This window comes from Thunnus thynnus, chromosome 10 (assembly GCF_963924715.1).
Source record: "Thunnus thynnus chromosome 10, fThuThy2.1, whole genome shotgun sequence".
Taxonomy (NCBI): domain Eukaryota; kingdom Metazoa; phylum Chordata; class Actinopteri; order Scombriformes; family Scombridae; genus Thunnus; species Thunnus thynnus.
This window is the reverse complement of record NC_089526.1, coordinates 14,651,011-14,676,417: the sequence shown is the minus strand read 5'-3', so window position 1 is coordinate 14,676,417 and position 25,407 is coordinate 14,651,011. Positions and strand designations below refer to the sequence as shown.

The 25,407-nt window shown below is 41.8% G+C and overlaps 1 protein-coding gene across 2 annotated transcripts; it reads left to right on the top strand.

The window, feature by feature from the left end:
• Positions 1-6,371: 6,371 nt before the first annotated feature.
• prkcg (protein kinase C, gamma) lies at positions 6,372-25,407 on the top strand. Of its 2 annotated transcripts, XM_067601295.1 has the most exons (16): positions 6,372-8,465; positions 11,688-11,719; positions 11,823-11,905; positions 12,796-12,907; positions 14,531-14,659; positions 14,765-14,921; positions 15,314-15,515; positions 16,031-16,228; positions 18,181-18,354; positions 18,666-18,757; positions 19,255-19,317; positions 19,492-19,630; positions 21,482-21,562; positions 21,760-21,867; positions 22,556-22,696; positions 23,497-25,407. In XM_067601295.1, the coding sequence occupies exons 1-16, from the start codon at positions 8,224-8,226 to the stop codon at positions 23,656-23,658; spliced, it is 2,115 nt and encodes a 704-aa protein (XP_067457396.1). In that variant the 5' UTR covers positions 6,372-8,223; the 3' UTR covers positions 23,659-25,407. The 2 variants fall into 2 exon arrangements, 1 of the variants encoding a protein (XP_067457396.1); XR_010930385.1 differs by lacking the exons at positions 22,556-22,696; positions 23,497-25,407 and having other exon boundaries at positions 21,379-21,562; positions 21,760-21,847.

Genomic DNA, 25,407 nt, shown 5'->3' with positions numbered 1-25,407 from the left:
TCTGGCCAGAGCTGACCTAACATAATCCACTTCTTTCACCCTCAAAGAGAGCAACACACCTAACACTCTGCCTCAACTCTCAACTCCAGCCAACAGGCAAAGCCACCTGACCGGCTCCATTTCTACTACAACACACACATGTGCATTTGCTGATCAAAACAGAATTTTAAACAGACCTGACCCTGATGTAGCTCTCTGGCAAGTCATCCTTAGACCTCTGTAGGATGATATTTGCATTGATAGCCCTTGGTTTTTTTGTTTTATTATTTCATTGTGTTTGTTTTGTGTTTTTTTTTTTACCCCTCATGGATAGAAGTCATTATATCAGGAATATATAGAGTCCAATAGGGTGGCGAACACAGCAAATATATGAAACTAACTTCATCTTTCATTGTCCTTTGTGGAAAATCTCTTGATGCTGGCGTTAAATGTGTTCACAAATACAAACTTGGTTCTTTAAAATCAAGCTCAACCAAGCATGAAAAAAAAAAAACAAACCTAAACAGCACCTGACACATGATATTCTGCAAGAGGGTTGATGGGGATATTAAATATGTTTTGTTCTGCTCCCTGTGCGTCTGCGATCTGCTAATTAGCCATGCTTTGTCAGTGTGATGGGCTAATGGCTAATTGCATTGTGAGGCCTCTGTGTGTACATGCTGTAATGACTTAACGCTCTAATAAGATTGAGTTACAGGCAGTTGGATCATGGTGTCCCCAAACACTGATCTGAGGTCAGTGTTATGCTTTTCTCTCTAATGGCTATGATGGGAGAGTGGAGGGGGATAAACTGATCCTTAATCTCCCATGTGGGATTTCTATCACTTGCTTCCATCATTTATCTTAGAGCGGGGCACAGTTAGATGCCAGCAGTGATACAGTTTGCTTTTTAGGGCTTTAATGGATTTCACATAAAAGTATACAGTTTTATTGGATTAAATATACATTATCTCAAGTGTATGCTGCTCAACTATGCTTTTATCTTGAAGTTGTAAAATATATGGTTTGGATCGGTCTGTTGTGAACATTTGAACTCAACACCCTGTTTAACTCCTGCCTCCTTCCACCTGCTCTCCATTTTCTCCATGCCCCCTCCTCTCTCCTCACTGCTACAGTCACTCAGTCGCCTCTGTTCCAACTTCATGGTCACATACAGGCATGCACACACATACAGTGCAGTGACACATTCATGAGTGGTGTGTGGGAATGGAAGGAGTGCGCTGCGTCCCTGCTGAGGTGCGGCAGATTGATCCTGTACTGATCTGCCACCAGCTCCCTGGGGATTTGTAACGCATGTCTGTGGTGCAGGGCTTAACACTTTCTCTCACTCTCTTTCTATCTTTGTCTCTCTCCGTCAGTCTCTGTCTCTCTCTCTCTCTCTCTCTCTCTAGCGACACAAGCGTTGTCTCTTGCTATGCAGTGCAGTGTCCTGATGCTCCTGCACCTCTCACCCTCCATCTTTCCTCGGTATTCCGCCAGTAACAGGTTTCCTTGTCTTTCTGTTTTGATTTTCTTTCAATTCTGTTTCCTCTGACTGGCTCTGTCATTTCATTTATGCTCTGCTCTACTCTATCCTTGGTTATCTCTTCTTTAAAATCCTGCAGTCCTCCCAGTGGATCTTCCTTTCTACTGCATTTTATCGTAAATTTCTCTGTTTTTTCTTTCACTTTACCGACACAGTTGTCTTTCTTACACGATAAATGTATTGTAAAAATATCTATCTATCTATCTATCTATCTACACATATACAGTACATGTGGAAAGCAAGTGCTGCTTTCTTTTTCATCATGTGTGCAGTGCCGCAAGGTTCTACAACTCATCGTCTTGATCTCTGAAGTTGAAAAAAAACACCCAAGCATCCTTTCATCTCATGCTTTTTTTTTTCTCCATCTACACAGCCAATCTCTCTCTTCCTCCATTTTCACATGAGCCACACTGTGTCCCAACCAGAGAAAAATGAGCTAACTGACCTACAGCGGATAATGCACACTATTTGTTTGTGTGTTTGTATGTGTGTATGAAAGAGAGAGAGAGACAAGTAAAGAGGAAGCAAGAGAGAGAAAATGTGTGCACAAATGTGTCTGTATGTTAGCATGTTTGCACGCTTTTTATCATCCCAAGCTATTTGTAAAGGTAATGAATGCAGAGTGTTTACACAGTAATGCAAATACCATCTTGAATGCAAATTTGTCCCTTTATTTTGATTCACCAGGAACTGTGTGAATGTGAATCGTGCGATCTGTGTAAAAGCTCAAAATATTATGCACACTGAAGGGGCAGTTGTATTTTCTATTTTTGTACCTCATTATGCCAACTGGTCCATCTCACATGTTGCCCCAGTGATGACAGAGAAGATACAGGAAGTTTACATGTGATGACACACTTGTTCACTGCTTATCAATTTAGCTTTTTTGAGGTTATAAAAAATATGCAGGTAAGGGCTGCAACTAATTATTATTATCATTGTCAATTAATCCAGTGATTATTTTCTCAATTAATCATCATTTGCTTTGTAAAATGCCAGAAAATAGTGAAAAATGCCCTTCATAATTATTCAAAGTTTACATTTTAAAAATGCTTCTTTAGTCCGACCAACAATCCAAAAAGCATGAATATACCATTTGCAATAATGGAAAATAGAGGAAAACAGATTTAAATTACAAAACAGACTCAAAGTACATCTGAGAAGCTGGAACCAGAGAATGTTTTTCATTTTCGCTTGAAAAGATAATTTATTGATTGTCAAAATACTGTAGTTACTGATTAATTTTCTGTGGATTAACAAACAGATTAATTGACTCATCATTTTAGCTCTAATGTTGATATCTATTGTGTATATTTTATTTGATTGGTATTTTGATGCTGACAGATTTGTTTTACTCTGTTGTCCTTTTGTCAGGATGTAAAGTAGGAAGAATTAATAGCTGTCTATGCAAACAGTCCTTAAGATGGAGTAGTAACATCAACGGAAACATGAATTTGCTGTTTGCTGCAGCCAATATGTTTGAAGCAACATTACCACCACATCTAGGACACAATAATTATTCATACTACGTTCTTGTTTGCCTCTATGTGTGTACTGTGTGTGTGTATATGTGTGTGTGTGTGTGTGTGTGTGTGTGTGTGTGTGTGTGTGTGTGTGTGTGTGTGTGTGCTTTTTTTTTGTGTGTGTGCCATTTGCCCAAAGGGAATTCATCCTAGAAAACTGGGATGAAGATTAAGATATCCTCAGACTTTACCTTGTTCTCCCATCGCCTCATTATCCAATCGCCCCTCTTACCCTGAATCTCCTGCCCTCCTGCTTTCATCCTTCCCCTTGAGCACATTTTGTTCACAACCGTCTCTTCCTCCCTGCAGCAGTGAGAAAGGTTTTGCAGCCCACAGCTGAGGATTTGAGTTCTTGTTAGTATTTTGCACATACTGTGAATAGTAATACGTCTCAGCTCAAATGCCTGTCTTGCTCATGTTAGTGGATGATCTGTTGGTTTGGCCACGGTTCAAAACTCATTATACTCAAGGCCTCAAACTCAACCTCTAAGCAGTGGAGACACAAACATTTTATTTACCAAATTTAAAAAAAAAACTGAAACTACAAATAAACAGTCATTTCAACTGACAAAAAAATATACAAATCAGGAAATATTGATACTGTTGTTTAAGGGTTTCCCCAAAAATGACAAGCAGTAGCATCTATAAGAGGACAGTAGACTTAACATACTGTAGAGTATAGACACAAATACATCTACAGTAATTACAAAAAATTAATTGGTTATCACCTCATGGGACATAAACATAATTCCTGAGACTAAAATTATGTAGCGTGTAAAGAGTTGTGAATGCATCACAGCCAGTGAAAGACTATAAAATAACAAATTGAGTAAAATATTCTTTCCACAGACCGCTCCCTCATATGTTTGGGTTTCCCCACTTCCTCGTCCAGGAACTAAAATCCATAATTTCATGTAGTAGATTTGATTTAATTTTCACAACTGTCTCTCATTCATCCGTATGTTTTTCTGTTTTAGCAGTATTTGTTGTTGAGATGAGAGGCAGGTCAACAGTAAAATAAACATGGAGAGAGCGCTTATTTGCTCCAGCACTGAGAGTTTGTAGGCCGTGTTGACGAGGCCTAATCGCCTGCCAAATGACTCATCTGACTGGCGTGGCGGTTTGTTGCTCTCTTCCAAAAACACAGCGGACCACTCTTCATTAAAAAAAAAGCAAATAGAAGCACACCCCAGCAGAAAACCAATACAAGCAAACAGAGCCAATCGGTTCTGAAGAGGCAAATTTAACAGGCAGATATGATTACCTCAGACACCACTTCTCCCCTGATTCCACAAACAACAGTTAGGCAAGTCAATTTACCCTAATTTCATTGGAGGAGAAAGCCAGCCAGCCAGCCATTCAGCCAGGTTGAAGCTGGTGCTTGATGCGAGTGAGTGCTCGTTAGACGATAATGGATGCGTGTAATTGGTGAAGTGCTGATTGCTCCCCCAAAAAAGATTCCATCGGAGGAGAATTTTCTGTTTCATTAAGCCATGGTCAGAAATAATAAGATAGCCATCTGTAGACTGAGAGAGAGAGAGAAAAGGGGGGCTCGGGGCACGGAAAGCCAGTGCTCATGATCAGTATAGCAGCAGCTTCTAGTGCTGTCATACTGTATAATACTGTTAAAGATGGTTAAAACTAAGAGACAGGCCTTGGTTTTGGAGGTGATGGTGATGACAAAAATGAGACTTCATTGCCTTCCAGATTGATTTATCCTCATTTTTCTTTATTCCTGTTGATCTATATATGTCCTTTCATCTTGAATTGAAGTCTGTTTTATAGCTTTTCCCTCTGCACTTAATCATGTATCTTTGTTTTTCGTACTGCTGTGTGTGTGTGTGTGTGTGTGTGTGTACGTGGTTTACAGCCTTAATGTATCATTGGCTGGCTGCACACCGGCTCCCTTTTTATGGCCCGGGATCAAACACTGTAAAGCATGCTCTGATAGGCATGCAAACGCGCACTGATACAGACACTTTAGAGCCACAAGTGCTTACTCATCACACCGCGTGGAGGGGAAGCATTGTGAGCTGTTTATGTGCTTTGTTTTCCAATGCACTGATTACTGAGGAGCGAACGGTCTACAGATATTACCAGCTCATATTTTTTGTGACACTCTCTCTCTCTCTCTCTGTTACTATGTGACTTCCTCGTTTATTTGTGACAACAGAACAAGAACATGACTCATCCGAGATAAGACCGATGAAGAGTCTTATGGGCCAGAAAATGAAGACAGTAATGGCGGTTCTATAGAGAAAGGTCTGGTGATGGTTTGTGTGAAGGAAAGCCCCTTATCATTTCCAATCAGCTGCTGCTTCTGCATGACTAATGCTGAAACGACATATATCATTGTCAGACAGGGCATGTTCACACAGCTGTTTTTTCAAATAAAGACTGGCATAATGATGACACCCTCCGACACACACACACGCACACACACACACACATGCACCCTAGCTCACTCTTATCTCACTGGCTGACACCATTTTGCTCTCTAACAATCTTGCTAATTATAATTGTTAATTAATTCTCTGCCAGTGTCCTCATCAGGAGACTAATAACCTACATTTCCATTAATTAGACCTTCAACCCCTCGCTCCCTCTCTTAGTCTCTTCGTCCCACTGCAATCCACCCCTTCGTCCCCTGCCTGCCTGCATCCTGCCTGCTGCTCTCATCTCCCAGGATTGTCCACATACACTAGACCACACGTGCACATGGAGTGTGATTAATTGTGTGTATGTGTGAGTGTGTTTATACTTGTATAATCAAATTGTGGGGAAAATCACTGCATGGGGACTCAACTCGCATTTGAGGACAAAAATCTGATTCCCACAACATTGAGTTACAGGGTTAAGAATTGCTTCAGGTGAGTGAATGCAAGTCAAAACAATTCGACATACTTGTGTGTGTGTGTGTGTGTGTGTGTGTGTGTGTGTGTGTGTGTGTGTGTGTGTGTGTGTGTGTGTGTGTGTGTGTGTGTGTGTGTGTGTGTGTAAAGGTCATTGCATGTGTGTGCGCCCTTGACAACATGTGAGCAATCAATGGGCTTGACACAGGAACACACACACATGCACAGTATACTCCGCTGTAATAGACAAACAGCCCCTCTCTCTTGGAAACTACTCTTCCCATCAGGCTTAGCTGACCTGGTTTCAGTGCACAGTGGATCAGTGTTATCATTCTACCACTTGCTCTGATCTCAGAATGAAATTCAAATGCGGTGAAGATGCTGTTAACTGTAGTGGTGCAGAAAACATTAACAGGGTTGTTTATTTCACAGGCCTGTTGATCCTTCAGTCATCTGGATCTGCTGCAAACTCAGTGACTGTTTAATTCCAATTTTTAACTTGTCCGTGTCATGCTTAACTAGCCATTTCTTGGAGTTTCCACCACTGAAGCTTTCTGTTCTTATCTTCCAGACTGGATCCTCTCTCTTCCTCTCTCTTTCCTCCCTCCTTCTGGCATCAGAAGTAGTGAGAGACAGTTGGCGCTTGCTTGTCTATACTGTATCGGTGGTGGCAAAATGGCAGCTTCTGTCTCATCCGTCCTCCATCCTCTACCACCCTCACCCTCTCCTGAGAGAAGTAACCCAGATTTCAAAATGAATCGCCGCCTATTCCCCTCAATCTTTCTCCTCTCTCTCTCTCTCTCTTCCTCTCTCTCTCTCTTTCTCTCTCTCTACCTCTTGTCCTCTTCTTAGTAAAAACAGAATCAATCTTGGAAAGAGAATACCACCTCTCTATCTCGTCCTCCTCCTCACCCTGCCTCTGGGTTAACGGATATTTACCACCTCACTCTTCTATCTTTGGTTCCTAGAAAGCTCGAATCTCAGTCGAAATGCCTGTTGCTTTCTCTTTTTTGTTTTAATAGGTTTTCCTTTCCTTTTTTTTTATTTCGGCTGATTCTTTCTCACTTGCCACAGAACTGCTCCTCTTGTTTTTTTTCTGTCTTTTCTTCTGTCTTTTTTCTCTTTTTTTGAGGTGACCAACTACAGGTGTGACACTTTAGCCTTTCTTGTGAAGTGAGCAGGACTAAGAGAAGGGGCAGAGGAAGAGAAGAAAGCTGTCCTTCAGGCGAGCCTTTCCTCCAAAATAATCACAAATTCAGGTACTGTCTCTTTATTGTTTTTGCCGTATGGGTCTGCACACATTTTTAGAACATATCTTTCTTCTTGTCATTATTTAACTAATTTTTGAGCACTGTCCCATTTTCCCCACCATTCGCTTCTTCACCCTTTTGATTGATTTGCTCTTGCTTCTTTGCTGAGGCGCTATCATTTCATCACATTTTTTCTGGCATGTTTTTTTGCTATGGGCTTATTTATTTATTCATTAAATCTCTGTTGGTGTTTCATTTATCATTTAGTAGCGTGCAACACACGCACCACAATCTCTCCGGCTAATATTTGCCGCTTTGCACTTTTTCCAGCACATCTCATTCCCTATAGACGTATACATATTATTCTGGTCCAAACTTTTCTTCAGAAATGGGACTAATTGCTAATAAGGGCAGGCAGGAACTCAGGAGAGGATACAGGTTCTAATATTGGAGCAGGTGGTGGGGGTGTTGTTGACATGGCAACAGGAGGTACTGTTAACTTGACGCCCAGGGGCGGTGGGGCGCGGGTGGTAGTCATAGGTGCCAGGAAGCTGGAGATATACGGGGTAAAGAGAGAGCAAGAGATGTATTGGAGGTAGAATGGACAAGCAGTATGTGGGACACAATGAGTTGCACTAATCGTTTAGTGTCTCAGAGTCTCTTAGGAGAGTTTTGTCTTTGTATGTGAATTAACCTCCCTGTCTCCTTCATTATACCCTTTCTTCCTTTCATTCCCTCCGTACCTGTCGCTTTCCCTGTATTCTCTCCATCTTCTTCTGCATATCTGGTCCATTCATCCTTATTCTGGATCTTTCTTTCCATCACGCCACTCCTTCACTGCTCCCTTCCCTACGTCCCATGTGCCATTAATACACCTCCCGTCTCCACTGTGACCCATTACACTTTCCGTCCCTCCTCCTCCTGCTCCTCCTCCCTGTCCTTGCGTCCCCCCCTCCTCCCTCTCCCACGTTCAAGGTCTTTCGCTTGTACAACTCTATACCCTCCTCACTGACACTCATCATCCATTCTCTCCCTACCTCCTCCCGTCTCTCTACTGTATCCCTCCAGGCATCATGTCTACCCCTGTCTCCCCTTCCCCCTCCCTCTCCCCACTGACAGTGGCCTCCCCTCCATCAGCAACCTCCCCCAGTGCCTCCCCTCTGCCCTCGCCCCTCTCCCCTCCACCCAAGGTGCCTGTGTTCCAGAGGAAGGGAGCGCTCAAACACAAGAGGATTGTCGAGGTGAAAGACCATCAGTTCACGGCCCGCTTCTTCAAACAGCCCACCTTCTGCAGCCACTGCACCGACTTCATCTGGTAACACACACACATAAACACACGCACATAACTGCACACACCACCCCGGCAGTTCATAAGCCGCCTCCTCAGGCATCCCACCCCTCCATCTGACTCTGACTTTCTCTGCACTTTTATTTTTTTTCTCTTTCACCAGTTCCAGCTGCCTGCTGGAGAAACATCCTACACTCTGTAGCCACCACACTGACCTGATCTGATCACATAACCTCACCTCCACACTGCAGCCCACACAGTTACTTTAGCAACTTCATGTGCTCACACACAGACATTAACACATACACTACACACTAATAAACACACATGCAAGAACTTAAGACACGCTATTATTTCCAGTAGGATAGATTAAAATAGCAGAATGGCCAAAACTGATGCTGAAACTAATGCTTTCATCAGCCCCCATCCCACCCCACACTTCCTAAATACCAACTTCTTTCAACCACTATATAAAGTTTGTAATGCAGGCTCTCTGTTAACAAAAAGTGAGTCTCAAGCCCAAATCGAATGAATCCTTCTGGCATCTTCAGGGTTATTTTTTCAGACTTTGGAAAGCTCCTCTAGAGGCAAAAAAGACATATACAGAACTGTTTTCACAAGCTAAGTAGTACTTCTCGTAAGCTGAACATCATGTGTAAAATCGTTCCCCTTTAAAATACTGTAGTAATTCCACAACATAAAAAACACTTCATTAGAAGTATTAGAACCTCCTGCATTCAAAAATGTTCTTCACTAAATGTGCAGATTTTAAATGAAGTGTAATCTGTAAAATGAACTAAAAAGTAGGAATTATGGAGCTTAATCAGTGCTGCTTTGTTAAATGTTTAATGTGTTAATATGTGAGGAGTATTTTATTTTCATAGGTGCTCCAGATGGCGCTAGATATACAGCAACATATATTATAAACTGTAGATGTTTAAGCTTGCTGCTTACCAGTGAAAACCATAAATCTCCTAGTTTGGTGATTTTGAATTTTTCTGATAATCTGAAGGATTTAAATTGTCCTACTTCTTAAGATTAATAAATTGTTTAAAAACCTATTGGATTATGTGAAAAATGCATTGTCACAAAGCTGATAACAGGGCTGCTTTTCGTAGTTTGTGATAAGTTGATGTTTTGGAGATAAGTGGCTTTCACAAAATAATATGTTTTGTTGGCAAATATTAATCTATATTTACAGGTGAAAACAGTGGAACAAACTGCAACATTCCCATCTGAAAGGTTGTGGAGAGGCAGTGTGAACTCACAAAAATTAGAAATAGTTAAGTAAGGTACCACTGCGTCAAAACTGTTCTCAGGTAGATTCTGGAAGAAATGTATTTTGTTGCTGTAGATCTCTGACATGCAGGCACATAGAGATTCATATGAAGACTGAGTCTTCCATATGAATGCAGACAAGCATGCAGTGAGCTCATTCTGTCCAGTGAAGCCGTGGCAGTGTGTGTGTGTGTGTGTGTGTGTGTGTGTGTGTGTGTGTGTGTGTGTGTGTGTGTGTGTGTGTGTGTGTGTGTGTATGTGTGTGTGTGTGTGTGTTGGACATATGGTGGGGTGTATGTCGGATACAGGGCAGTGCATGTGCCAGCAGCCTCTGGGTAGCTTTCAGGACATTTCTCCAACTGGCTGCTGTCTTGGCCACAGTAGCAGCACTTAGTTCAGGGTGAAAACTCGTTCCTTCACACAGGGTGTCACAGCAGTGGCTCTCAACCTTGGTGTTTGAGCCCCAAAGGGGGATTGCTAGTTAATTAAAGACTAAGAAAAGATTATTCTAATATGCAGATGTAAATATCTTGTTTGTTAATTCAGGCACTGAAAAGGAATGAGTATTTGTGTCTTGTAGGCCTCCAGCCTTTGATTATGAAGTGAAAAGATCTGATAAAGATTAAAAAGTGACATTGCCTCATCACACTCACAATATCTTGTACGTGGTTGGAGGCTGTAACCTGCTGTCTTTAAGGGTCATATGTCTAACACTGAAAATCCATAAATAAGACCATAAAACCCATCTAAGGACAGACTTTCCAGCAGGACTTTTTCACAGCAGACATTTTGACACGTCACGGTTGGAAACACAGCACAGGTGTTACTTAACACCACTAACAATGGCTCAGTAGTACATCTGTGCTTTTCCTACTGTATCAAGAAAAAAAAATCAATGAAAAGGGACTATTGCAACAACATACAGGGTTTTCACTGTATTTATTATTTCATTTGTAATTAATTATTTGTAATTTGTAATAAACACATCACCTAGAATGTTTTCAGGTATTCTGGTCAGTTTATTAGGGTCATCTGATGATTTTTCATGGAAATTCTTACTTAATTTCATCTGTCAGCACAACATTAAATTTATAATGCAGTTATCCCCTGCATTGAGTTCCCTGTGATCTCGGTCAACTGGCTACGCTGCCGATCCTCTCCAAACCTGGTTCTCTAATGCTCTCTGCTGGTCAAAAAGCAGAATTGGCCTCAAATGCTCAATGCTGCAGACAGAGACTGCTGTTAAATGCTGATCAAGGATCAGATTACTCTCTGCAACCTCGTCTTTAATTATTGCTCAGCGAGATTGGTGAACTGATTGTAGATCAGTGATTATGGTCAGTTTCCTATGAACCCCTGGGCCTCTCCAGTGTGATTGTGGCAGAGCTCTCGGCTTGTGTCTTGTTCATCTGCTTTTCTAAAGCTCCTAATAAAAACTTGATTCACAACAGGCGAGCTGCTGAGTGGACTCTTTAGTCAATCAATTGCTTTAATTATTCAATTAAAGCTCTGAGGAGACACTGGGAACTAGCCAACACCGCAGTTCTGGAAACAGGAAAATTGTGTTTGTCCGTGTGTGTGTGTGTGTGTGTGTGTGTGTGTGTGTGTGTGTGTGTGCGTGTGACAATAATTGACACTGCTCTACTTGACCTGGTCAGCAGCAGAGCTTAGAGTAGAAAGACACTCAAACATCACACATAATGACTTTGTTGATCAAGTTGGTAGTTTCTAACACAGCTTGTGGTGTTTTTTTGTTTGTTTTTTCAATCACAAAGACTTTTCTCTCAACTTGTGCCTGCATGTCTGTTGGTCTTAATACAGCATGGAATAATGCAAAAGTACTATCTCTGTCTTGCAATATTATCTATGTTCTTTTGGCTGAGAAACAGTCTCAGAAGCAAAATATTCCACCTTAAAGAAGAGTAGAGAAGACTTTCTTTGTGTCTTAATCTATGTGCCTTTCTTACTCAGGGGCATCGGCAAACAGGGATTCCAGTGTCAAGGTAGAGATAAACCCAGTGTTCAGTATTTAATATTCTCAGATGATTTTCTCTGTGTGAGCGATTTATTCATTTCTGACAATATTTTTCTCTCTGTTTACTTTAGTTTGCAGTTTTGTGGTCCACAAAAGATGTCACGAGTTTGTGACCTTCACCTGTCCTGGCTCTGTGGCAGCCCCCAGACCAGATGTGAGCAAATGTTTCAGTGTATCCATCACATCCCTACTTTCCTCTTGTTTTCCATTTTTGTCAAGATTTACACCAACATCATCATATTTAGCCATCAGCTTGTTGCCAGTGAAATGTGTGCGTGACTCATCCATCAATCCATACAACCTTCGCGTTGCGCAACCTTGTCCCATCTGTGACATTTTGCACACATGTCATGTCATCCTACAGGCCTCGGAGATGCGGGGAGTTGGAGATAGAGAGTCGGGGAGATACAGGTGGAGGGTGGGAGAGACTGATAAGAGGGAGAATTAGAGGGGGGAGAGAGCAACAGACTGCTCAGTCTTCCTCTCTGTGGCATTTTGAGGATTTCAGGGAGATTTGTCTTTTCTTCACGTTTTTCCCCCAACCAAATAAACTGTATCAGAAATTAGGTCAAGGGGAACATGTGTGTGTGTGTGTGTGTGTGTGTGTGTGACTGAGTGTTTGAGTGAAAACGGATGAATGAGTGAAAGGAACACACACAGACAGGGAAAGAGGAGAAACAGGGTGATGGTGTTTTTAAATACTGGCGCAGAGTGACGAGGGAGGGAAAACAGGGTCTGATGAGCTGAAGAGAGATAAAATGATTCATCCTTCTCTGCACAGCGCGCACACACACTCACACACATACACACATACACACATACTCACACTCAGCCTTGCCTAGATGCACTCTCATTTATATGTCCTCTCCCAGTGGAGAAATCTAATTGGCTTGACCATGAATACCCCACTCAACATTTTCCCACTAATCATACCCTGTGTGTGTTTGTGTGTGTGTGTGTGTGCGCGTGTCCCCACATTATCTCGCTAGTCACTATGAATGCCTGTGTGAATTCTCAGTACAGATTGTTTCTGTTGTATTTCAGGACCTGAAGAGTCACCACACATTTAAGATCCAAACATACTCCAGTCCCACTTTCTGCGACCACTGCGGCTCGCTGCTGTACGGCCTCATACACCAGGGCATGAAATGTGCCTGTGAGTTCCCCTACATATTCATCTATCTGTGTGTGTGTGTGTGTGTGTGTGTACTTGGACTAATAACATATTAGGGGCATTACAGGGGCTCGCCTCCCATCTGGAGAGAAAAAGCAGGTCCACACAAGGTTAAGCACCAAATTTTATGGTTGACTTAATGGAGGTTAGGTGAGGGGTTAGATTAAGGTTGGGGTCAGTGTTGAGTTCAGGCTAATAGTGCTTATGGTTAGAACAAGACTCCAGGGAGTTAATGTAAGACCATTTAAAGTGGCAATCTCAGAGATCTCTGTTTCGCTCTCTTTGGCAGCACCATATGGCATTAAGCAGTAATTGCAGGTGTGTTTTTGGACCTCACTCGACCTCAGTCCCAGAGATACAAACAGTGTCGCTGTTAGGGATGTGTAGAGAGTCCAGTATTTGTATTCGAGTCTGTATTTGTGTCGGCAGCAAAATTATTTGTATTTGTATTCAAATATAAGTGGAAATAGGTGTAACAATCCTGTTTTCGTTCTTATTACACTTCTACTTTTAGGATATTAAAGTGTTAAAATAAGTGTTCTTCAATAAACTATTTTACAAAGTAGGGCTCCCATACCAGGTCTTGATCCCTGATCGCCCACACCACAGATAACTGCGCTGACCACTCAGCCAAAACTCAGCTCCACAGACCTGCAGCTATTTATACATTCATGACACAGAGATAGACGGAGTGGAGCAGAGGAGAGAGACGGAGAAAGCAATGTAACCTTGCTACAGCTCCACCCCCAGTTGCGCTAGCACAAGCGAATTGAAGAGCGAGTCTGTTGCGTTAGGTCTGCCTACCGTCTCTGGCAGATCAACCACTGATGGAAAATGTGTCACGGACTGCACAGCTTGTGATTTGAATGCATCAAATCACAAGTGTATAGTAGGAAAGTCACCACCGACATCTGGTTTGTAATAATCTAAAAAACATAATACAATTGCTTTTACATAAACACAAAACATAAACAAATATGTTTAATTAAGATCTGGTAAATTTGGTTATTAAAGAATTGTGACCAGCATACGAAGGGGGACCCAAAAATTCAGAGAATTGTTAAAAAAAACTGTAACTTTAAATCTATAAGAAGCACCTTTCTAAACCCCTTCAAACTACTCTCCTCGAGATGTGATACACTTGCCTCAGTGCTTCTTCCATTCCTGGAAACACTTCTTGTTGTCATCTTTTGTCACTGTGTCAAGAGCCTCCTACGATTCTTCTTCCACGGTGGCGAATCTTCTCCCTTTCAGTCCCAATATGCTGTAGACATAAGCTACTTTGCAGGAAATCCGATAACTACACCCTGCTTCCATGCTTTCAATGGCTTTTTGGGGCTTTTTGGGTCCCTTGTATGTACAGAGTGGGACATTTTCCAGTTGACAAAGACACTTCAGTGCTCTCTGGTGGACAAACTATATAATGTTGACACTATTTCTAAATTACCTCAAACAAACCTTTGGCATTTTTGTACTGAAATTTCTTGTTGCTTATTGGCTGACATTCACTGAAGCCAATATATAGCTCATATATCAGCCTGGACGATTTATCAGTTTAGCTCTAGTGTTGATGTATGTACTGTATGTGTATCTTTGTACTTTGAGGTTGTGATATGAACGTCCATCGGCGGTGTGAGACCAGTGTTCCCAGCCTCTGTGGCCAAGACCATACAGAGAAGAGAGGCAGGATCCACCTGACCGTCAGAGGAGAGAAGGAGGACATCTTCGTCACAGGTGAGGGGATGTAATGGGAGGTTTGGTTTGAAATAAAAACCAGGATTACACAGGTAATGAAGGATTTCTCTCTCTTGATTTTCTAATAATCTATTTTCTCTCCAGTGCGGGAGGCTCGTAACCTGATGCCCATGGATCCAAATGGCCTGTCAGACCCGTATGTTAAACTGAAATTGATTCCGGACCCAAAGAGTCACAGCAAACAGAAGACCAAGACCATCCGCTCAACGCTCAATCCCGTCTGGAATGAGAGTTTCACCTTGTGAGTACATGTGAACTTGAATCCAGGATGGGACATTTCCAGGGGTCTATAGGTTTGATGAAATGTCCCAGAAATTGAGGTTGCTAGGTGAAAAATATCTGTGAAAGATGAAAAACTGAGGACAGAATATAAAGTTGATGATCCTTGAATTTACATATCTTATTGTACATTAACAGTGAACAAGTTTTCCTCTTATCAGCTTAATGATATTCAGTAGAATTAAGATATTAAGAAATGTCCTTAAAATCTGGAAAATGGCATAAAATTGAAAAATAACAGCAATATTTTCCTGTGGCACATACTGTGGCTGCACAGTATGTGTGTTGTTCTGTTGTTTTCATACTGAGCAAACTCTCCCCAGTGATTTTAAGTTTTTGTGTTGGTCTCTCCAGCTCAGTGCGCGGTCACCAGTGGGACAGGCGTCTGTCTGTGGAGGTGTGGGACTGGGACCGCACATCTAGGAATGATTTCATGGGAGCGCTGTCATTCGGAGTGAGTGAGATCTTCAGGCGTCCTATCAGTGGCTGGTTCAAACTTCTGGCCCAAGATGAGGGAGAGTACTACAACATCCCTGTGCCAGACCCAGACCTGCAGGTAGGAAGCAGCATGCTCCTGCACGGACAATAAAGCCTTCAGTGCCCATCGGTGCTCATGGTGAACAAAAAGTGGGGATATTTATATGTATTCACCAGAGAGTGAAGGGGCCCTTTATTTTTACCATGCTAATGACAATTTATCCTTGGCATAGCCTTTATCAGCTTATAATTACCCACATCTAATAAACAACAGCTGCCACTGCTCACACTGGGTTAGGATCTTGAACTGTCCCTCTGCTTACAATTCTATCTTAGTAAAAAATTCAGAAGATTTATGCCTGGTGTTGTAGGTAAATAATGAGATAATAAATTATACTAAGTCCCCTCCCTTCTCTGTTACACTCTGTCTCCACCAGGGTGCAGAATTGTTCTGCCTGACTATAATCCAAAAACTGGGGATAAGAAGGGGTTCAGTTTGTCTGGTGTTTATGTTTTGTGTGTGTTTGTATGTGTGTGTGTGTGTGTGTGTGTGCCAACCATTCATCTCTGAACCCCCCTGCTACGATTCTCCAGGAGCCACAGCCAGACGCTACAACACCCCCTCTGCCTCAGATTATACCTGCCCCGCAGTCTGAACCATTCCCTGTGGCCCTGTCCCCGACACCTGTACAGCCCTGTCCACCTGTCCACACCCCAGGGCCGAGCAAGGTCAAAGTGAGCATCCATGACTTCAACTTCCTCATGGTGTTGGGCAAAGGCAGCTTTGGCAAGGTAAATGCACCAGCCACTGAGACGAAATGTCATCTTTTCTGCACACAATCAGCGCCTGTGATCCAACAGCTGTAAGTGATATCAAAGAGCCCATTCATGCTGAAAACAACAAAGATTATTCCTGGCTGTAAATCATTTCTTCTATCGATGGACTTGACCTTCAAGTGGCATTTCATCTACTGAAGGAGCTCCTGGGCACAGCAAAGTAGAATTTCTTTGACAAATCGCCACTCTTACTAACATGCTCATTGGCTCTCCTTCCACTGCCAAATGCGTTATTTAACCCTTTTGTGTTGTCAGCAGTCATGAGCTCAGGCTGGCTGGCTTCCCACATGCCACACAGGCAGGCAGTCCTCCTGGAGGTGTCATTTCAAGGGAGCCTCTGCTCTCCATTTTCTCTTTAATTCCCCAGTAGATGAGCCATAATGAAGAGAGTGAAGTTTTGAGTCCTTCTTCCTCCTCTGAAATCCCCCTGTGCTGTTTCATAACTGTCAGAGGAGAGTCTACAGAGGACAGGAGAAATAGACTCTACTTACGTAAGACAAGAGAAAAAAAAAAACTGAACGACCCAAGAAAGGAGAGACAGACCCCACGGCTGCTGAGTGAGGCAAAGTGAGACAGAGATAGAGAAAAAGAGAGAAGGATTACTGCGCGGCATAAAAGTGACAAAATGACCAAAAGGAAATTGGATAACAAGGGGGGGAAAGAAGAGAAGAATGTGACTGTATTGCTAAGATTTGTAGTATTCTAGAGGGTGATGGGTCCCGTTTGCAGAGACATGATCACAGAGGACAACAGGATTCCTCTCAGTGACTGGCAGTTCATCAATAGCCCTGCGTACACACACACACACACACACACACACACACACACACACACACACACACACACACACACACACACACACACGCAAAGTACATGCACACACAGCCTTCTTCACAAACACCTTTGTGTTGTCACATTGATTTCTGAAAAATAAAACTGTGTAATTTTCTGTGCTATTCACCACTATTTGAAAGTAAAATGAGATCCGTTATCCCCACTAGCCAGTGACCATTACAGCTCAGCACTGCAGGTCGGCCAGAAAATTTTAAACAGTGTTGTTGTCAGCACTTCCCAGTGCTTTTGACCATATAACCAGGGTCATGTGGCTCTCATTGTAGAAAATTATTGCATCATTAGCTTTCACGACAACCAGCTACAAACCAATTCCACAGGAGTGAGAAAATAGCCGCTGAATGTGTTTTTAATGTCTGATAAAAACACAAGAGCAGCTTCGCTTTTTCACTTTTGACATTAATGTGTCTTGAAATCTGGAAGCACAAAGCAGCTTTAATTAACTGTTATATTCAGTAACAGCAGTGAACTTGTTCAGGCATCTGTCCAAATAATTTGATTACATGCACGAGATGCACCCAAACGTCCCGTAATTTAAATGTGCCTCAAAAGCACATCATTTTATTAAAACAGCAGAACTAGTTTTCTCCCAACTAGAACACCCTCCTGTCACTTACAACACAATGACCTAAAAAAAACACGCTCTACTGGCAGCATTACAGCACATGCATAATTCTAATCTAGAGTAAGAAATAAAGCTGTAGTGAGAGATGCATTCAAGAGTGTTGAACACTAAATGTATTTGTGTTAAAGCAATGAAAAAACAGCTGTTGTGTTACACTGAGTGAGGAATTTTTTAAAAAGTTATAAAAAGTTATAAAAATAAAGTTTATTTTAAAAATGCTTTTTTTCAGCAAATGAGCTCGTCCTTCTCTTCTTTTCTTGACACCAGACAGTCGGTGTAGTGTCTATAAATATACATTTTGTTTATTTATGGACCTCAGCAGTTTAAAGACATACAGTCGCTACTTTAAATTTCTTGGGATGGATGTCTGTCTCCTTGTTGTTACTGTAACTTTCTCTCCTCTCTCTCTCTGTCTTTTTCTCTGTCACAGGTGCTGCTGGCAGAGGAGCGAGGCAGCGAGCGTCTGTTTGCTGTGAAGGTGTTGAAGAAAGACGTTCTCTTCCAGGATGAGGATACGGAGAGCGCCCTGGTGGAGAGGAGGGTTCTGGCGCTCTCCTCTCGCCCTCACTTCCTCACATCGCTCTATTGCGCCTTCCAGACTGAGGTGTGTGTCCTGCACATCTGTGTGTGTGTGTGTGTGCAGAAGGTATATAGGGCCCCAAATGAAACACATAACTTTCATTAAATTGTCCATAAACCTGCCTGACATTTTGACTGCGCAGTCCTCCCAGGAGTTATTTCAGTCCAGGTTGGCTGAGGATTTCGATTAATAAATGAAATAATTAGCTTGCTTTCTTTAACAAGGTCCTTGGTCCTGGAGGAGGGGTTTTAACAGATTGCTTTTTAATTTGGACAAGAGGTGATTATGTACTATGAGTGCGTGTGTGTCCATGTGTGTCTGTTTTGTTTCCGCAGGACCGTCTGTATTATGTGATGGAATATGTCAACGGGGGAGACCTGATGTTTCACATTCAGATAGTCGGGAAGTTCAAAGAGGCTCATGCAGCGTATGTTGTCAGAAAGCTCCTTTTACCTTTAATCACATCTACACAGTGTTTCATCTCCTGCCTTTCTTTTAGTCTCTGTTCCTTTACATACACACTCATCTCTTCACTTTGTTCATTACACCTGGTGACTCATAAAAAGTCATCAACTCAAGTACCAGCCCTCTTCTTTTTCCCTACGACTTTCTCCTCCCACTAATCTCATCTTTTCATCTACATTTTCCCTCCCCCTGGCTGTTCATCTAATCAATAATCTTTGATCAATCATCTAAAACTAATTCTTACCCTGTTGCTCATATCTAGCTTTCTTTCTTCATCATCCTGCCTTTCATCTATTTTGTTACTCTCCCTTTCATCATCCTCTCGAGCTCCATTCCCTCTTTCCTTTCTTCTTGTCATCATCCTCGTTTGAATTAGCTGAAAACCTTGGCCAATTTTCTGAAAGATAAAGCAACTAGAAATGATACCACCCTCCTTTCTCCTCTTTCTCTTTCCTCCAGGTTTTATGCAGCAGAGATAGCAGTCGGCCTCTTCTTCCTCCACAGCAAAGGCATCATCTACAGGTAAAGAAATGGGCTGCTCATCTAACGTGGCCTGGTTTGGCACTGTCGTTGCTCCGCAGTGCAGCACACAGACATGGCACAGATTTATCATGTCTTTTGTAGCTAATGACTGTTATAAAGATGTTATCTATCAAAATGATTCATACCTGTGTGATCTATCTCCTCCTTTCTCAGGGATCTAAAGCTGGATAATGTGCTGCTTGACAGCGAGGGCCACATAAAGATAGCAGACTTCGGGATGTGCAGGGAGGGCATGTTTGAGGGCGACACCACACGCACCTTCTGTGGCACCCCTGACTACATCGCCCCTGAGGTACACTGGCTTCTGCCCTCTCTCCACCGTCAACGCTAACTCCTGAACTTCCCTTATTTGTTCCTTAGATCCCTCATTTCCACTCACTTCACCTCTGTCTTCGCCTCTTCGTTTGCTTGACCTGTTTTGCAGCGCTGTGAGACAGCGAGCTACTGTGCTGCAGCTCCTCTCATCTCCTCCGTCCTCTGTGACCTTGTCAGCATTTTTGAATAATTAACTTCACATGATTCAATTAGCAGTGGTGTGTGCCTGTACGACCAGAACGTTGCACAGAAATCACGATTGTCCTTCAGAGACCTTGTATCACCAATTTTGCCAAGTGTACAGTGGTACAGTGGTGGAAGAAGTACTCAGATCCTTTACTTAAGTAAAAGTAGCAATACCACAATGTAAAAATACCCCAGTACAAGTAAAAGTCCTAGATTTACTTGAGTAAAAGTACAGAAATCAGTTAGTAGATAAATTTACTTAAAGTATTAAAAGTACAAGTACTAGTTTTGTAGGAATTCCTCTGCAGTGACTGATATATTAAATATGTTTAATGAAGTACATTATTAACACTGATGAATCAACGTGTAAGCAACATTTTACTGTTGTAGCTGCTCAATCTCCAAAGGGTCTCAAGATAAATCTGAGGGGTTGTGAGATGATTAATGGTGGAGGAAAGAAGAAAAAACAAAGTTCTGCTATAAATTTGGATTCATTTTTCAGACTTTTCTTTAATCTTTACTTTTTTGGGAAAGAAAGTGAAGAAAATTTTACTCTTTGGGCCCTGAACAATTAATTCAATGAAACCATGTGAGACTTTTAGAGGAGAAATGTCTCTTTAATGGAGCTGCTAACAACTTGTAAACATCTGAAACACGAGCTACTGTACTACTACACACTGAGGAGCTCACAAGATAAAAAAGGTGGGAACTGCTGGTTTAATCTTTAACAATACAGAATAATTTATAAACGTATATAAATTTTAACCTTAAAATCAACTAGTAACTAAAGCTGTCAAAAGCTGTAAATGTACTTTCTTACATTCCCCCGTGAATAATTCCCCCGTGACTCACGGGCTGTAAGTGAGACAAACCACTGAAAACTAACTGAAAGAGATGTCATCGATGTCGATGCGAATATCAGATGTTTTGAAATTCTGCAGAACAGTGGAGGTGGTTTTTCTTGACACCCCTTTGATATGCAAAATATCATCACTGTATGATGTATAATGTTTACAGTACAAATCATGTGTGTGCATGTGTGTCTCTGTGAAGTGATCATAAGTTAATTGAAGGAGTGATTGAAGGTGATATCCAGCATGTTTAATGTGCGGACTAAAGGGAGAGAGAGAGAGTATGTGACTGTTGTGCACGTCTTTGATATTGTAAACCTTTGCTATGGGACCCCTGGGTATTGACTCTCTTATGTAAACACCCATTGATTCTCCTGCATCTGCCATTTTGGAAGAGATACAATATATTTCCCCAGGGGCTGGGAATTGTTCCCTTGTGCTCAGCCCCCTGCACAAACACACACACACACACACACACACACACACACATACACATACACACACACACACACACCAGGGAAACAAACAAACACACACACACAAGCACACAAATCCAAAGTCACATGTTGATTATTTCTAAGCTCATTCATACATTCACCCTCCCCTAATGCCATACATTTCTTTTCCTCTCTCGCTCGCTCTGCTTTTCACTCCGGCTGTCTGTGATAACTGAATATCATCCAAGCAGCCGACTGCTATGACTGTGCTTTCTCTTTTTTTTCCCACTCCCTTATCTCTACACTGCCATTCTTCCTCTTTATCTCCTCTCCTTTTCTCTCCATCCTTTTCAGATTGTGGCATATCAGCCCTATAATAAAGCAGTGGACTGGTGGTCTTATGGAGTACTGTTGTATGAAATGCTGGCAGGACAGGTAACATTGAGCTTAATCCTAACAATAGACCCGTGTGCACAGACTCTTAAGCCTCCAGTACTCGTTCTTTGTAATCACTTCAAAAGAGTTTCAAAGAACTTTAATTTCAATGTATTTGCTTTCAATTAGCCCACGGTTCTTCATGGATACTCTCTTTTCTTAACTGTACTGCTTCTCTCTCTGCCTCACTCTTCCAGCCACCTTTTGATGGTATTGATGAGGAGGAGCTGTTTCAGTCCATCATGGAGCAATGCGTCTCATACCCAAAAAGTCTGTCACGTGAAGCTGTCGCTATCTGCAAGGGAGTAAGTATTCATTTTCTTCGTACTCATGCATTATCAAGATACTGTAAGTACATATGTAAATCAGACAAATTAAATGAAATTACATTAAATTACATTTAAAGAATACATTTAAACAATATTTAAAGATCTCCCTCTCATTGAAAAATCCAGAATCTATGAATATGCAAATATTATTCAGTTCAAAAGTTTAACTGCAGGACACAAGATGTCTCCTACTTCACTAAAAAGTCCATTTTCAGTGTTTGTGCACTGGAGGCTTCAAGTTTCAACATCACACTTGTAAGTTGTACACTGGACCACGGTTGGCTCCAAACTAGTTGTGATTTCACAAATAATGCTCATAGGTACATGTGTTAAACTTAGATTTTCAGTGTGCACAGAGAAACTTTCCACTTTCATCGGATGAAAGTGAAAACAGCCTTTTAGTGTCAAACTCTGCACATACATCATTCTGCACCGTGAAGCTCAAACATCGAGTGAAGGAACAAGAAGGAAAACATATTTATGACTGGAGGGCGACTTTAAGAATACAGCTCAGTTTCACCATGCACACTGTTGACTACTTAAAGACGTAGTTTAACATTTTGGGGAATATGTTTATTCGCTGTCTTGTCGAGAGTTAGATGAAAAGATTGATAACACTCTTCTTTTCCCACTTTTCCCCTCCTTTTCTTCGCTCTTACCAAAGCTCCTGACAAAGCACCCGGCCAAGCGTCTGGGTGGAGGAGAGGAGGCGGAAAGAGAGATCAGGGAGCATCCATTCTTCCGCTGGATTGACTGGGACCGTCTGGAGAGACTGGAGATCCAGCCACCCTTCATACCCAGAACTGTCAGTTGAACAGATGGACTACAAACTCTCTCTGTCTTTCTTTCTCTCTTGTCATTCTCTTCTTTTCCCCCATTCTCTTTCTTTCTCTCTCTCTCTGCTTCTCCGAGGACACTTTTAGGGAATTGGAGCTGTCACTTTCTTCCATCTGTCTCCTCTCTCTCAAACTCCCACGCTTTCCCTCATTTCCCTGCATACTTCCTCTTTCTCTCTCCGCTTTGTGTTAGCCATTTTGGGAGCTTCATCCCCTCCTTTCTTTTCTTATTCTATTCAAACAGTGTGTGCCTCCCTCCCTCCCATTCCCCCTCTCCTCTCTCTCTTTCATCACCTCCGCTGGCTCCTAGAGATCTGCTTTGAGTGCCATGGAACAGACAGTCCAGTCATAATAGAGAGGACCCTCTGACCTTGGGGCCCTGCCTACTCCTCCCATATGCAAATGTATGTCATCATTAGCCTGCCACACGCCAGTTTGTGGGCCCACTGGTCAATGGTGAGGTGCGCCTTGAGTGAGCTGAGTATGCTCAGGGGTTAGAGGCCAGGCCCATTAGCCAAATGAGATTCATATCATCCAGCAGAATGGCTGTCAAATGCTGTTAAGAAGCTGGAGAAGAGATGTGAGCCACTTACTTTCTAGGTGTGGTAAAGAGCTCCTTGGAGAGAGACGGAAAGTGTGGGTGAGAGAGAGTTATGGAGGTGGATTTATAATTTGGTTTCTCTTATATTTTGATGGATGGCGTGAATATAATCAGTATTAACCACACATGTGTGAATATACATGCTAATCTTCTCTTCATCTTCATCAGGGTGGGAAAAAAGGAGAAAACTTCGACCAGTTCTTCACAGCGGCTCCATCAGCGCTCACTCCCTCTGACCCGGATGTACTTGCGGAAATCAACCAGGAGGACTTTGAGGGCTTCTCCTTCCTCAACCCAGACTTTGCCCCCTCACCTCTCACCGCCGTTTGAAAATGGCTCCAAAACCCGATAGCTCCCCCCTTCGAAGTGTACCCAAACCACCCTGTTATCCCACTAATAGTAGTTTTATACTGTAAGAGAGAATTTGAACATGAGCACTAGCAGTGAGTATTACAGAAACCTCTCATAACCAAATTCTGACGTTTACATGACAATGCCAAGACACCTTCACGTTCATGCGTTCTCTTTGATGTGTGTACTTTACCTTGCTAGTCACAGATTCAAATATGTTGCAGCAATGCAAACAGCACCGATATAGATGTAACCATGTTGGAGTGTTTTTGTAAGACATGCCTTTACTTGATATAAGAGTACTGTAGTTTGAATCTGATAAATGAATACATACTTCATCCCTATGCATGCCGTGTTTTTAGAATCAGTTTCTTTGACACACTAGTTTTCTATAGTACTAGATTATCCAAAAATATATACCTATTTAGCTTTACAATAAAATTGTTTCCATGTATTACTTTTGTTAGAATCATCTTGTGTTATGAGAAGCCACATTTTACCAAACAATTACATTTTTTTTCTCATACAGCTACAAACCACATAGTAGGCAAAACATCATTTTTAAATAATTTTGCTAAAAATGTTTAAAAAGAAAGGAGGTTTCTTAGCAGGTGTATTCCAGTTGAACATTGTGTTTATAGCCAGTACAGTAATTCAGCAACAGAAGCACTATAATGTGTCTTTTGAAATATCTATCTCACTCTTTTTCTGTGTGTGAATGTGTTAGTCGTTCTGGCTGAATGACACTTTGACTATGACGCAAACTGAGCGTGTAGCCTTTTTTTTTTTTCAATTAGACAGTCATCCTGTGGAAGCGCTCAGTAGTCAGGTTCCTCTGGCGTAGCGCTCAGTTTAGCGTCACACCAGTGACCTCAGTTGACCGACTGAGACGCTGAAACAACACAGCGAGTACGATGTGACAATTAATGTAGTGCTACCCCCTGCCCAGGCCCACGCTGCCTGACTCCATAATCACTGGGAGGAAGTCCTCGCTTCACCACCACACTCTGAGCTGCTTCATTTGTAATTCATATAGAACTGTTATCTGTTATTCTTGAGCAAGCTGTGGGAATAGCACAATCCATATTACAATTTGCAGTAATTGCGCTCCTTAAAGATATCCTACAACTGCATTAAAATATTCTATAGTCTCAGAAAATACGCCTCTCAAGAATTTTTTCTCCAGTTGAAACAAGAGGCTCGTTAGCTTGCACAGGTACAGGCACTTTATTATTTTTGTGCTACATATCATAAAGCTTTTTGCTGTGTAATGACGTCCTCACAGCATTGATTAGTTGTAATTAAAAGTGAGGCTCACTGGGACTGTTCAATACATGGAAAAAATAACAGCGGCACTGTCATTAAACACTATAAGAGCAGAGCAGTTGGCTGCAAACATACAGTTTAATAATCCAGTCTCAGTGCTATTATCTCATAAACCAGCTGGTCATTTTACACAGAAATATGTTTTATTTCCCTTGAAGCATCATTATGTTTTTTTCTTCTTCTTCTCTGCATATTTGTGTAAATGCAGATGTGTGTGTACCCCTTTAATCGTGGTCAACTGTAAGCGGTCAGAGCAGTGATTCAGTTTGAGTTGAGGTCAAATGTCACAACACACAATACATCAATACAATAAATAATACAATCAATAATAGATAATACAATAGATAATTTATGCATTTATGTATCTGTTAGTTGAGTTATTATGTTTTTATGTGCTGGCAA